The following is a 10,997-nucleotide window of genomic DNA, read 5'->3' on the forward strand; positions in this document are numbered from 1 at the left end:
GGTAAGTAATAAATTCTGGTTCCTTACTTTTTGCAGTCTGTGAGGAAGTCTGTATGCTGTAAACATCAATAGCATGGGTTTTTTTTTTTTTTTTTTTTTTTTACTCTCTTCTATGTCAGTAGACTAATCCAATTTCAGAAAGCATGATTTGCCTTCTAGGTATGTGTTCTGTTTCCTCACTGCCACCATTTACTTTGTTGTGTCCTCACTAACCTTGTTAATGTACACAGTGTCAAGTTTTCAATTCACAGATGCATGTTGTTTTCAAAGCTTTTATCACATCCTGTGCTGTTGAATAGATCACTGACATAGATCACTTGTGCATTTGAGCTGCCTAACATTCACAGCATTGCTGCACCCTGGTAAGTAGAGTATTTTCATGTTGTAGTGCATTATCATTTAAAAAAGTAAGAACAAAACTCCATTTTATGAATTTCTGCCAACCCTTGTGTGAAGGAATGAACTGAGAATTCTATATTTTCCTTTCAGCTGGATAAAGTGATTGCAGGCACCATTGATCAGACAACTGGAGAAGTCCTTTCAGTCTTTCAGGCAGTGTTAAGAGGCCACATTGACTATGACACAGGAATCAGGTTGCTTGAGACACAGCTAATGATTTCTGGTCTAGTGTCACCAGTATTAAGACAATGTTTTGACCTCAAAGATGCTGAAAGTCGTGGTCTAATTGATGAACAAGTTTTCTGCCAACTCAAAGAACTCGATAAAGCAAAGGAGATAATTTCTGCTATGCCACCTACAACGGTTCCAGTGCTGGATGCTCTTGCTCAAGGCATGATATCAGAATCTATGGCCCTCAGAGTTCTTGAGATACTAATTTCCACTGGTTTTTTAGTTATTTCAGCCACAGGACAACAGTTGACCTTTCAGAAGGCTTTTCAACAAAACTTGGTTCCCTCAGCATTATTTTCTAAAGTCCTGGAAAGGCAAAGCATGTGCAAAGATCTTATTGACCCTTGTACCTCTGAGAAAGTCTCTTTATTAGATATTCTACAAAGAAGTATTATACAAGAAAACACAAGAATGCGGCTACTGCCTGTGAGACCACAGGAAGGTGGCAGAATCACATTAAAATGTGGAAGGAACATAAGCATTTTAAGAGCAGCTCATGAAGGTCTGATAGATCGTCAAACCATGTTTAGGTTATTAGGTGCACAGCTTCTTTCTGGAGGCCTTGTTGATTGCAACTCTGGTCAAAGAATGACTGTTGAAGAAGCTTTGGCAGAAGGGCTGATTGACAGAGATACTGCTAACAGTATTCTCATATATCAGGTTCAGACAGGTGGAATCATGCATTCAAACCCTGCTAAGCGTTTAACAGTAGATGAAGCAGTCCAGTGTGATTTAATAACTTCCAGCAGTGCTCTGCTGGTACTAGAGGCACAGCGAGGATATGTTGGCCTGATTTGGCCTCATTCTGGTGAAATATTTCCTGCATCATCTTCCTTGCAGCAAGAACTAATTACAAATGAAGTGGCATGCAAAATTCTGAGCGGCAGACAGAAGATAGCTGCTCTTTATATTCCAGAAACATCTCAAGTCATTGGTTTGGATGTTGCTAAGCAACACGGAATTATAGATAACAATACAGTATCAGTTTTAAAAAATATAATTTTTCCTGATAGAATGCCAGATTTGGGGGATTTAGAAGCTTGTGAAAATTCCAGAAAATGGCTCTCTTTTTGTAAATTTCAACCATCTACAGTCCATGATTATAGGCAGGAAGATGACATTTTGGATGGAGAAGAGTCAGTAGTAACTCCGAGCTCAGAGCAAACTAAAAAACTATTTCTGTCTTATTTGATGATAAATAGCTATATGGATGCCAACACGGGACAGAGGCTTTTGATGTATGATGGAGACTTGAATGAAGCTGTTATTATGCTGCTGGAAGGCTGTAGTGCAGAATGTGGTGATGAGGACACAGCCATAAAAAACTGTCTTGATGTCTTCACACTCCCTGATGAATACCTGGCTAAAGCTCCAAGTAAAGAAAAGGAAGAACATACAACTTCACCATGTAGTGTTGATAAATGTCTTTGCATAGAGTCCAAACATAAAAAAATCCCTGAAGATAGAAAACATGGCATAAATGAAGAATTTAATGAAAGGGGAAGAAATGTTCCCAGACATGATTTCTTTCTACCAGAAGGTCTGACAAATATAATAGCAACTGCTGACAAAATTAACAATTCATCTATTATCTGTGTACCCAATTCCAAGTCCTTTTTAACACAGCCTGGACTTGCAAAAGTTAACATGCTGAGACAAGACTCTGGAAACATATTTGAAAAATGTGAAAATCAAAGGCAAGTTCAAGCAAATGAGCATGCAGCTGAATGTAGTCATTTGGAAAATGTTCAGAACCTTACAAGTGGTTTACTAACAAATCCTATAGCAAAATCAAAAACCAGTAGACTCTGTGATATGAATGAAACAGACAATAAAGATAATATAGGCAAGGTCTCAACTATCTTTGACTATTCCCCCAGGCTAAGTGCCTTGCTGAGTCATGATAAATTGAATTATCAGGAAAATTTTAGTGGTGTACACGTCACAGAGAGCAAGGAGAACAAATGTGAAGACTCTGAGTTACCATCTAGTAACAAAACCATGTTACTGGGCCAAAGCATAGGAGAAAAATTCCAAGACCAGTTTCTGGGAATTGCAGCTATTAATATCAGTTTTCAAGGAGAACATTCTCAACATAAACCTTTAAATACTGGTTCTGGTGATCCTCAAGTTGAATATCACTGTGATGAATATATTTTAGATACTTATGGTAAAGATGAAAAAATGCATGCTGCATCTCAGCAGAAACCTGAAGATGATCAAAATGAATCCATACTGGGAGAATACTTTTGCACCACTACTTCAGAGGGTGATATTGATAATGCCAATTTGTCTCATGTTTGTGGTACATCATTCCTTGAAGAAGCTGTCAGTGCTGGTGACTATGAAACATCACTAATGGCTGATCAGCAGAATGACACAGAAACAGATACTGATAGTGATGACGATTTTTATGATACACCCTTGTTTGAAGATGATGACCATGATTCTCTGCTTCTTGAAGGTGATGATTGTGATTGTTTGCAACCTGAAGACTATGACACACTACAAGAGGAAAACGATAGGGTTGCTTCTCCCATTGATGTCTTTTATGATGTTTCAAAAGAAGATGATAATTCTTTTGTCACCCAGCAGGAGTTTGTTAATAACTTAAGTGTGAAGGAGAAAGCACAGATGCTTCCAGATTTTCTCATAGGTTGTGAGACGGTTGAATCAGATTTTGGAGGAGGATTTCATTTAAATTTAGTTGATAATAAGGTAGAATTTGTAACTGGAGAAGAATTTAATTCTGATTCTGGTCATTTAGATTCTGTGAAAAGTTGCTGGGATTATGTATGTGATAGTAATGACCATGATGATGATGGTGATGATGATGATGATGATGATGATTACGATGGGAAATTAAGAGATGAGAATGAAAAACTCATGTGTGAAGATAAGGCTGAAAATATGGATGTCCATTTGTGTACTTCCACCATAAATGAAAAAGAAGATTGTACTGAAAATCAAAGTGTTAATAAAATGATTCCTGTGGACAGAATGCACTATGAAAGCTTTTTAGAAAACAAGCAGAGTATAAATGTTTTGCAGTCAGAATCAGCTAGTAAAAGTAGCTTAGTTACTGGATGCAACTCTTTAGAATACTCAGCTGAGGCTGTTGGAGACAGCAAAGAAAGTCTATTCAGTCATGAGATGATTCTTAAGGATATGTTGCTGCCTATCACTAAAGACACTGATTCAGAAAACACTACTGCCTCAGTAAGTGTTTTACTCAATACTAACATTACTAAAACTTCTAAATTAGATAATGACTTAATCAACATAAAGACTAGGTTGATTCAACGACTAGACTCTCCTGACTGTATGAGCAGTAGAGACCACAGTATTGAGAACAAGACATTTCAAGACTCATCTTTTAATAAAATCATTACTTCTGGGTCTGATTTAACAGGAAAATCTGCCATGGAAAGTCATTTGTCATCCATAGCTTCTATAAATAACAGAGATCATCAAGAAAATCAATGGGATCTAATTAAAAAACAAGATGACAAAAACAACACACTAAGAAAAGATGATACATCAATTCATAAAATTTGCTCAGGTAAAGAAGTGCTTCTAGATGGTCTAGTAGAAGATAAAAAATCTTCCAAACTTTTGCCTGGTAATAGTGCAAGGGACAGTCTTGATTTAATTAATAGCCAGCTTCCGTTTCCACAAGTCACAAACAAACCAGAACATAATCAAAACGAGAGCCTTATAAAAGCAACTCTAATTACTAAAAAACCACAAACTGTGGCTAGTAAAAGTCCTGTTCAGCTTGAGGATCTTGAAGGAATATTTGACTCATCAGTTAGCAAATTAACCAGTGATGACAGTGCCTCAGACTTTACATTGTCTGAAGAGGATACAAGTATTGAGAACGATTCATTCACTGTTGGATCTGAGAAAGAACTTCAGCTGTTTGCTCAACTGGAACATGGTACTAAAAACGTGTTAAATCTGACTGAAGACGTCCTAAGCTGTATCCTAACAACTTCCTCTCCCGTAAAAGAACATTTGCAATTAGAGGTTAGTAATGCAAAAGACAAGGCAGCTCTTACACAAAAGCATATACCTGCACCTATAAGTGAGATGGTTCAGAGAAACTATCTTTGTACGAAAGAAAGTGTCTCAGAAGGAGAAACAAGAATTTCTCTGTTCATGCCAGAAAGAAATGAAAATAAACTTTCAATGTTAACTCTTAGAAAAATGGAAGACCTTGAGGAAAACACCGATTTTGTGCTATCAGAATATTCTACAAATGTAATAGGGAATGATAATAACTCCAGTAAAAATGTTTATACTGACTATGCATGCTTAGAAATTAACAATAAGAAGGAAATAATGGAGCTACAAACAGAGCGAGCCTTGTCTCCAATACTACAAGAAAAGGAAGCACAGACTCCTGAACAACCTCAGGTGTTTGTTGAGGATGAAAAGGATGTCTTAAAAAGCAGATTGAAAGAAAGCCATGTAAATCTTCAAGCTGTTGAAGAACCTTCAGCATGTGCAGATACCAGCATTTTACTTCAAAAATTAATTAAAAGAATTGGCACATCACAGTTGATAAATGAATCATCAAATGTGCCCAGTGACTCTAAAATCACTGACTGTTCTGGAATTTCCCCTTTGAATAACTCTTCATTATTAAAAGTAGAGAGTGTAGGTAATTCATTCTGTATTAAAAATCTTAAGTCTGAGCTCCTTGACATACTTAGACAAAATCAGTGTAGCCAAAAAATTACAGGAGCATTTGAATTGATGAAAGAACTAACCCAGATGGAGTATGATCTAGAGAAAAGAGGCATTACATCTGATGTACTACAACTTGAAAAGATTTTCTACAAGTTGCTTTCTGATGGATGTTCAGAGAAAGTAAAACAGGTTGAAGATTTGAATAAAAAATCCTATACTTTGGAGATGGTAGATAAAATATCATGTGTCCTTGATGATCTTAAAAACAAAGAAGGAGACCCTTCTTCCCTTAATTTACAAAGCATAAAAGATGTTAGACTAGAAGACTCTCTATGTACATCAATAGTGCCAAGTGATAAGAAGATCCAGCAACTATGCAGTGATTTTCCAAACCGAATGGAATGTATTTCTGAGTCAAAAGAGATGATGTCTAGAAGTAGCTCAAAGAAACAAGTAAGTAGCATTTTATATCTAAATAGTTGCACAAAACATTTGGGAATAACCACATACATTTTATTTGCTTAAAAATCTGTATAAAGACTACTGAATTAAAAATGTCCAAATTTGTGTTTAGTTTTCCAGTGAATTACAGCAGTGTTTTCAGCACACATCAAAAATGCTTGAGTATTTGGCTTTGCTTCAAGATATGAAACCCCCCTTAGATGAAAAGGAATTTCAGGATAACAACCTAGAAGATTTGAAGAAGCAACTTAAAGAATTAGAGGTAAGAATCTGCTGACTGTGATGGGTCATAATCGGTTGATACTAATTTGGAAAAATAGGCTGTGTATTATGTTTTGAGTATTAGTTTTATTTGTATTTCTTACTAAGTAGATATGATATTTCTCCCAGGTTTTTGAATTGAGAATGTCCCCAATTGCTGTTCTTTTAAGAAAAGACATGAAGTTGGCAGAAGAGTTTTTGAAGTCTCTTCCCAGTGACTTCCCTCAAGAACACCTTAAGAAACTGAGTACAAGCCACGAAAGTTTGCAGGATGCTCTTTCTTCCCTCAGCAACTTGTCTTCAGAAAGAATGAAGCACGTCATGGCTGCCATTGACTCTGAAATGGTAGGTGTCAAAATATTTCATACTCAGAACTTGAGTTCTGAAGAATATGTGATTAAAAATTATGTCAAAAGAGAAAATACTTCATTTTCAGGCTAACTTTTTACTCTTGTAGAGTGTTAAATGATTATTTGTAGGAATTAAAAATTGGAGGTAGAAAGACATTAACATACACATATATTTTCTAGTCTAAATTAGCAATTGCCCATGAAGAATTTCTGCATAAACTTGAGTCATTCTCACTTTGGATATCAGAGAAAAACAAATCCATAAAGGATATTGAAATTATGAATGTTCTAGATACTGAACATATACAGAAAAATCTGGATTTCCTTAAAGTAAGTACCGCAATAAACAAGACAAAGTGTATTTAGAAGCCTATGGTTTATCTAACAAATGTTTAGAAAAAAAATGACTCTGGGAGTCGGGCGGTAGCGCAGCGAGTTAAGCACACGCCGTGGCGCAAAGCGCAAGGACCGGCCTAAGGATCCCGGTTCGAGCCCCTGGCTCCCCAACTGCAGGGGAGTCGCTTCACAGGCGTGAAGCAGGTCTGCAAGTGTCTGTCTTTCTCTCCCCCTCTCTGTCTTCCCCTCCTCTCTCCATTTCTCTCTGTCCTATCCAACAACGATGACAACAAGAATATCTACAACAATAAAACAACAACAAGGGCAACAAAAGGGAATAAATAAATAAATTTAAAAATATATATTAAAAAATGACTCTGCTAATGCTATAAAAGATTGATTTGTTTCTTTGTCTCTGAAATATTTGTTTCTATTTGACAGTAATAAAAGAATGATGACTTGATGATCTCTTTCTGATGCTATCTCAAATTCATACTACCACAACCATTTTGAAATATGTAATTATGTATATACTAAGCAAACAGAATATAAATATAAATATAAATATAAAGCATATAAATATACCATAGTATGCATAGTAGTATTCATTTATGATTGTATTAGTCATTTTGTCATGATTTCCCCCTCCCCCCGTTGTTCTTTTTCTTCCTCTCTCTCTCTTTCTTTTCTTCCTTTCTCCCTTTGAATTATACTCCCTTTCCTAGGAGTCAAAAAGCTGAAATTTTGTCCATTTAATTTAGTTTTACAACTTCCCAGTGTTGTTTATTTGCCACCATGATTACATGGCTATGGTAAATATTAGAAAGAAATATTTAGGGGAGCTGGGCAGTAGTGCAGCGGGTTAAGTGCACATGGTGCAAAGCGCAAGGGCTGGCTTAAGGATCCCGGTTCGAGCCCCCAGCTCCCCATCTGCAGAAGTTCACTTAGCAAGCAGTGAAGTAAGTCTGCAGGTGTCTATCTTTCTCTCTTCCTCTCTGTCTTCCCCTCCTCTCTTGATTTCTGTCTGTCCTATCCAACAACAATAACAACAGCTATGACAACAATAACAACTACAACAAGCGCAACAACAAGGGCAACAAAATGGAAAAGATAGCCTCCAGGAGCAGTGGATTCATAGTGCAGGCACTGAGCCCTAGCAATAACCCTGGAGGGAAAATATATATATATATATATATACACATATATGGAAGAAATATTTAATATTGGTATTTCTTTTCAATGTACTAAATGTACATGAGTTTGATCTGTATATTTGGTTAGAATTAACTTTTCATTGTGATGTGGCAGATGAATTGAAAATATTCTTAGAGGTTTTCTTATTAGATATCATTAATTACAATAGTATATAAAGTATTGTATCATAGAGCCCAAGTGGCAGCATATATATCACCAAGTGCAAAGACTAGGGTTTGAGCCCTGACCCCCAACTGCTGTGGGGATGCTTCATGAGTAAAACAGGTCTGCAGGTGTCTTCCTTCCTATCTTTTCCTCCTCTCTCAATTTCTCTCTGTCCTGTGTAGTACAAATTAGAGGGAAAAAGAAAGAAAGAAAGAAAGAAAGAAAGAAAGAAAGAAAGAAAGAAAGAAAGAAAGAAAGAAAGAGAGCCATATGTCATGGTGGATTTGTAGTGCTGTGCTGAACCTGGTGGCAGTAACAAAATAAAAAGTATTGTGTCTTTGACAATTATTACTGAATGATGAATAGATTTTGGCTAAGTAAATAATGAAAATTTTCAGTACAAACATGAGTACCTGATACAAGTGGCATAAAAGAAATATTGGCAATAGAAACTTTATGTTATGACCTAACTCCTTGTTGATAACTTGTACTACTTTCTTAACAGAATGTATTAAAAGATCTTGGACATACCAAAATGCAGCTGGAGACCACTGCCTTTGATGTGCAGTTCTTCGTTTCTGAATATGCACAAGATCTGTCTCCCAACCAAAACAAACAACTCCTGAGGCTCTTAAATACAACTCAGAAGTGTTTTATTGATGTGCAGGAATCAGTAACATCCAAGGTGGAACATTTAAAGACTCAACTACAGTTAGAACACAATCTTGATGATCAGAAGGTTTGCCTTTCCTTATGGAGTTGTAGTTCTTTATTTTCAGTTCTTTAGAATGAAACCTTTAATGTAGATACCTATGGATTATTGCAGGAATAATTAGTTAGCAGTTAGAGGACAGGTTATAATGCAGTGGTATTATTTTTTATAAAAATGCTATAATTAGTTGTTTTCAATTTTCCTAGCTCCATGAAATAGCTATTTTCAGGTGACAGTCTTGGAATTTTTTTAATCTAGGAATTAGGAAATATAGATATACACAGAAATATTAAGGGACAGATTAATGGAAATGTGGATAAATAAAGTTGAGTCTCTTTTTCCTCCTCTGGGAGATGGTATAATACACCAGCTCAGACTATCATCCAAGTTCATAAGCCAGCTGTACTCACTCATTGTGCAATCTAGAGCAAGTCATTTAGCCATAGTTTTCTTACTGATAAATTGGAAATAGTATAGTGCTTACTTGGTAGGAATGTGAACACTGATAAAAGAAGAGCGATTAAGAAGTCAGTATTTTATCTACTTGACCTTTAGTAAATATAATCTATGACTTTAATGAATAGTATATAGATAATAATGAAATAGAAAATGTAAGAAATTGGCATTTGGCATATTAGTCTCTTGAATTTAATGAAATACACTACTAGAGTGCTGTATCAATAGCACTATTGAGCAAAAGCAATGGGAATGAAATTACAGTGATTATGTGAATCTATCACATGCAGTATTTTCTAGTATTTCTTGAAGCACTTATGCATTTTCTCATGCATGATAACTTATGTACATATATCAAATATGCTGACAGACAATCACTACTAACTTCTGTTTGATATCCTTTTGCAGAATTAATTGTGTGTGTCGCAGGTTTCAAGAGCTTAAGAAAATGGGATGTTTCTTCCTTTCGGTCAGAAGTTCCATCTCTTACACATATGCATGGCCAGTATTCTGTTGAGCAGTTTCATGATCTCTTTTCTTGTATATAGGACCTGTTCTTATTCTCTGTGTCACTTTTGCTCAGTTTGTACCCCACTGCTATCATGTTTACAGCATACTTAGAAAAACTTATTAAGAGGAAATTTGCAAAATGTGTTCTAATGATGAATTGTTACCATAAGGTGTTTTTGATAATACATTTAACTGCTTTTGTTTTGTTCTGCTGTAGATTATGACAGAGCGCCAACAGGAATACAAAGAGAAACTCCAGGGGATATGTGACCTGCTCACCCAAACTGAAAATCGACTGATTGGTCACCAAGAAGCCTTTGTGATTGGAGATGGCACAGTTGAGTTGAAGAAGTACCAGTCTAAGCAAGAGGTAGAATTTGATTTTGCACTCCCAGGTCTATGTTGGTGTTAACGTGGATTACTATTATTGTTAAGCAGCCAGGACAATGGGAAAATAGCTGATTTTTTTACTTTTTCCGAAACAAGGTGTACCTAGGTATCCTCAGTCTTGAATTTCAAATTTTACACTAAGAATTATTTTAATTAATATTAAAATATTAATTAATATTTCAAATATTAATTAATATAAGTTAATATTAAATTAATATAAATTAAATATTAATATTTCAACTTCCATCCTACCAGATAATATTTGTGAATGTGTTTAGGTGAGCTATTGAGTAGAGGAAATGTAAAGAAGGTTTAATAATGCAGATATCTTGTGTGATGTACTGAGATTTGGATCCATTTAAGCCTAGTTCACGCACTTGCAAATATGATGAAATAGCTCATCAGTTACAATTCATTTCTTACCTCCTTTCTAGTTGCATCAGATATTGTATAAACCAATGCAAATTAACATATTGAGTATGCCAATTTAATCCACATATTTTGGATTCTCTATCTCCACTCCTCAGAATTATCACTCTGAAAGTATTAAAGGATAATAATTAGTATGATTATTTTTTCTTTTACTTAAAGGAATTACAAAAAGACATGCAAGGAAGTGCACAAGCTTTGGCAGAAATAGTGAAAAACACAGAGAACTTCTTAAAAGAGAATGGTGAAAAGCTTTCACGAGAAGATAAGGTTTTGATTGAACAGAAACTTAATGAAGCTAAGATTAAGTGTGAACAGCTTAACTTAAAAGCAGAACAGTCCAAAAAGGAATTGGATAAAGTTGTGAAGACAGTAATCAAAGAAGAAACTGAAAAGGTGCATGTTCA

The 10,997-nt window shown here is 35.5% G+C and overlaps 1 protein-coding gene across 1 annotated transcript in view; it reads left to right on the forward strand.

Moving 5' to 3' along the window:
- The window catches only part of LOC103107678 (dystonin), a 552,693-nt gene that overhangs the window by 380,874 nt on the left and 160,822 nt on the right, over positions 1 to 10,997 (forward strand). Inside the window, 7 exon segments of the mRNA XM_060190003.1 lie at positions 490 to 5,778; positions 5,900 to 6,049; positions 6,178 to 6,393; positions 6,579 to 6,728; positions 8,599 to 8,832; positions 9,989 to 10,141; positions 10,753 to 10,986. Coding sequence (XP_060045986.1) covers positions 490 to 5,778; positions 5,900 to 6,049; positions 6,178 to 6,393; positions 6,579 to 6,728; positions 8,599 to 8,832; positions 9,989 to 10,141; positions 10,753 to 10,986 — 6,426 coding nt within the window.

This window comes from Erinaceus europaeus, chromosome 4, assembly GCF_950295315.1.
Source record: "Erinaceus europaeus chromosome 4, mEriEur2.1, whole genome shotgun sequence".
NCBI classification, from domain to species: Eukaryota; Metazoa; Chordata; class Mammalia; order Eulipotyphla; family Erinaceidae; genus Erinaceus; species Erinaceus europaeus.